The sequence below is a fragment of the Aptenodytes forsteri genome, unplaced genomic scaffold (assembly GCF_000699145.1).
Source record: "Aptenodytes forsteri isolate BGI_AS27 unplaced genomic scaffold, ASM69914v1 Scaffold361, whole genome shotgun sequence".
NCBI classification, from domain to species: Eukaryota; Metazoa; Chordata; class Aves; order Sphenisciformes; family Spheniscidae; genus Aptenodytes; species Aptenodytes forsteri.
The window spans coordinates 1217980-1220438 of NW_008796212.1; the positions used below are offsets into that span (position 1 = coordinate 1217980).

General features: G+C 55.0%; 1 protein-coding gene across 1 annotated transcript in view; it reads left to right on the forward strand.

Annotated features, from left to right (window-relative positions):
* SRSF4 (serine and arginine rich splicing factor 4) overlaps positions 1–2459 on the forward strand; it is a 15154-nt gene continuing 12695 nt past the window's right edge. Inside the window, exons 1-2 of the mRNA XM_009288314.1 lie at positions 1–14; positions 69–161. Coding sequence (XP_009286589.1) covers positions 1–14; positions 69–161 — 107 coding nt within the window. The remainder of the gene's footprint in view (positions 15–68; positions 162–2459) is intronic.

Below are 2459 nucleotides of genomic sequence, written 5' to 3' on the forward strand. Positions count from 1 at the left end.
ATGAAGGAGAGGCGGTGGGTGTAGTTTTTCTGGATTTTCATAAGGCTTTTGATGCTGTCCCTCACCAGCATCCTTCGGGACAAGTTGTCCAGCTGTGAGATGAGCAAGTACAGGGTGCGGCGAGTGAAGAACTGGCTGGCGGCAGGGCTCCAAGGGTTGTGGTGAATGGGGCAACCCCTGTCTGGGGACCGGTCACCAGCGGTGTTCCTCAGGGCTCAGTCCTAGGGCTGGTTCTGTTCAGTGTTTGTATGGGTGATTTGGATGCAGGAGTGTAATGCACCATTAGCAACTTTGCTGACGATACCCAACTGGGAGGTTCCTTCACCTTGGGGCCCAGTGGGGATCCATGTGGCTGTCCATGTACCCAGGTGATGCTCTCAGCTTTCTGCAGGCTCTCCGTGCTGCTCCATAGGATGAACTAGAAGTGAAACGCCGCCTAAATATATTTTGCTGACGAAATAAACTGGTGCACCAGTTCAGAAATAGGACTTTGGTTACTTCTTTCATGACCGTGGTGCAGCACCCACGCCGTGCCGCGGGTAATGCCATCTTCCAGCTCAGCATCCCACAATTTCGGATTCAATGCAATATGTTTTCTTTCCCGTAGGGACTTTTTGAGTATCACCAGTTGAGAGTGGTCAACAGCCGCTCTGCTCCACGGCTGCCTTTTGCTGATGGCAGGGAAGAGCCGCAAGCGGCACGTTTACCTCCCTGGAGGGTGATGTGCAATGGAAAACGCCGATATGTAAAATTACTGCTGCAGGGGGGAGTCTCGCTCCTCCAACTCGGCTTTTGAGAGTGAAAAGGGGGAGTTAAGCATCGTACCTTCATTTTCAGGCTTTTTCTGTGTCCGTGGGAGCAAGGAGAAGGGCAGTCGGGCAGGGACGTTGCTCAAGGTTGGAGGGGGCTCCTCTGCAACTGCATTTGCTTTTGGAAGAGCGAACCACTTTGAAATTAAAACTCACAGCTCGTGTTAGCAGCTAAATTTGCCGGGCCATATTAAAGCTATTTTATCCCCTCATAAGCCCTCGCACTCAGACCTCCCTTAGACAAGAGCAAACCAAGAAGCCTAGTAGATGTAACCCGTGATAAACTCCTTGCCAGCATCAGCCCTCTGCTCTCCCATCACTATTAAACCCCCCAATATTTTGTATTTTCACTATCCCTGCAGAAAAGCCGCCGGCATCGGGGGCAGGGCAGCATCGCGTGCCCCAGTGCTTTCCTGATCGATGAATAAACTGGGGAAAAATCAAGAAAAGGACTTTGAGATCGTTAAGAGCACTATTAAGCACGACATAAACCAGAAAAATTAATGCAAAGCTTTTATCCCCGTTGTTTATTTGACTCGGCAATAAAACCTAACAAGCTTTAGAGAACTCTCTTACTTTCACAAAATGTTCCCGAGCACTTACTCCTACACCAGGGCACGAAGGAATAAATAATTAAATTTAACTCTACTTGTCAAACGAGCGGGATCGTGGTTGGAAATCCAGCTGCTGGCGTTGCAGATACACGGTATTTTTTTTTAGGGGGGTGATGGTGAGGTTTTTTTAGGGGGGAGTGGCTGCTAAAGCTGAAATGTTCCCGAGAGCCCCTGCTGGGGTTTGGTGTGATTTAGGCATCTGATGTGTCGACTGAAATGATAAAAATAAGTCCCCAAAAATGGCATTTAGGGATCTGCAAGAGGGACGTCGTTGCTCATCCGTGAGCATGAGGAATGGCTGAGTGCGCCCAGGGATGGGGGGGTGTCCCCAGGGAGGGGGGATGCTATGGGGGGACCCCTGAGCACCCCAGGGTCTGGAGACGGGGGACCCCCATCCCTGCCTGCATTTGGGGAAGGAGGAGCCCATCAGTATCCAGCGTATTGGGAAGGGGGCACCCCACAAGCCCCTGCCATATAGGGGACCCCATAAACACCCTGGCACATAGGGGACCCCTACCCTTCCACCACCGGCATGTGGGGAATGGGGACCCCACAAGCCCCCTGAGCCATGGGAAGGGGAACCCCCATCATCGCCGCGTACATGGGGAAGGGGGACCCCCACAAGACCCCCGACCCATCCGAAGGCGGACCCCAACATCGCCCCGTATATGGGGAGGGGGGACCCCACAAGCCCCCGTACCCATAGGGAAGGGGGTCCCCACCCGTGCCCTGCTTATCGGGCGAGTGGGGACCCCACGAGCCCCCTGACACCTGGGAGACCCCCATCAGTGCCCTGCATATGGGGAAAGGGGGGGTCGATACGCCCTCTCCATATGGGGAAGGGGGACCCCCATCCCTGCCCTGTACGTGGGGCAGGTGGGGCCCACCAGCCCGCTGTCACATAGTGGACTCGCGACAGCGGCGCGGTCCCTTTAAGAGCCGCGAGGCCAGGCCGGGAGGCGGGGAGGGAGGCGTGGCCTTCCGTGACGTCTTCCCCCTTATCGCTCCCCCTCCCCTCCCCTTCCCGCCCGGCGCC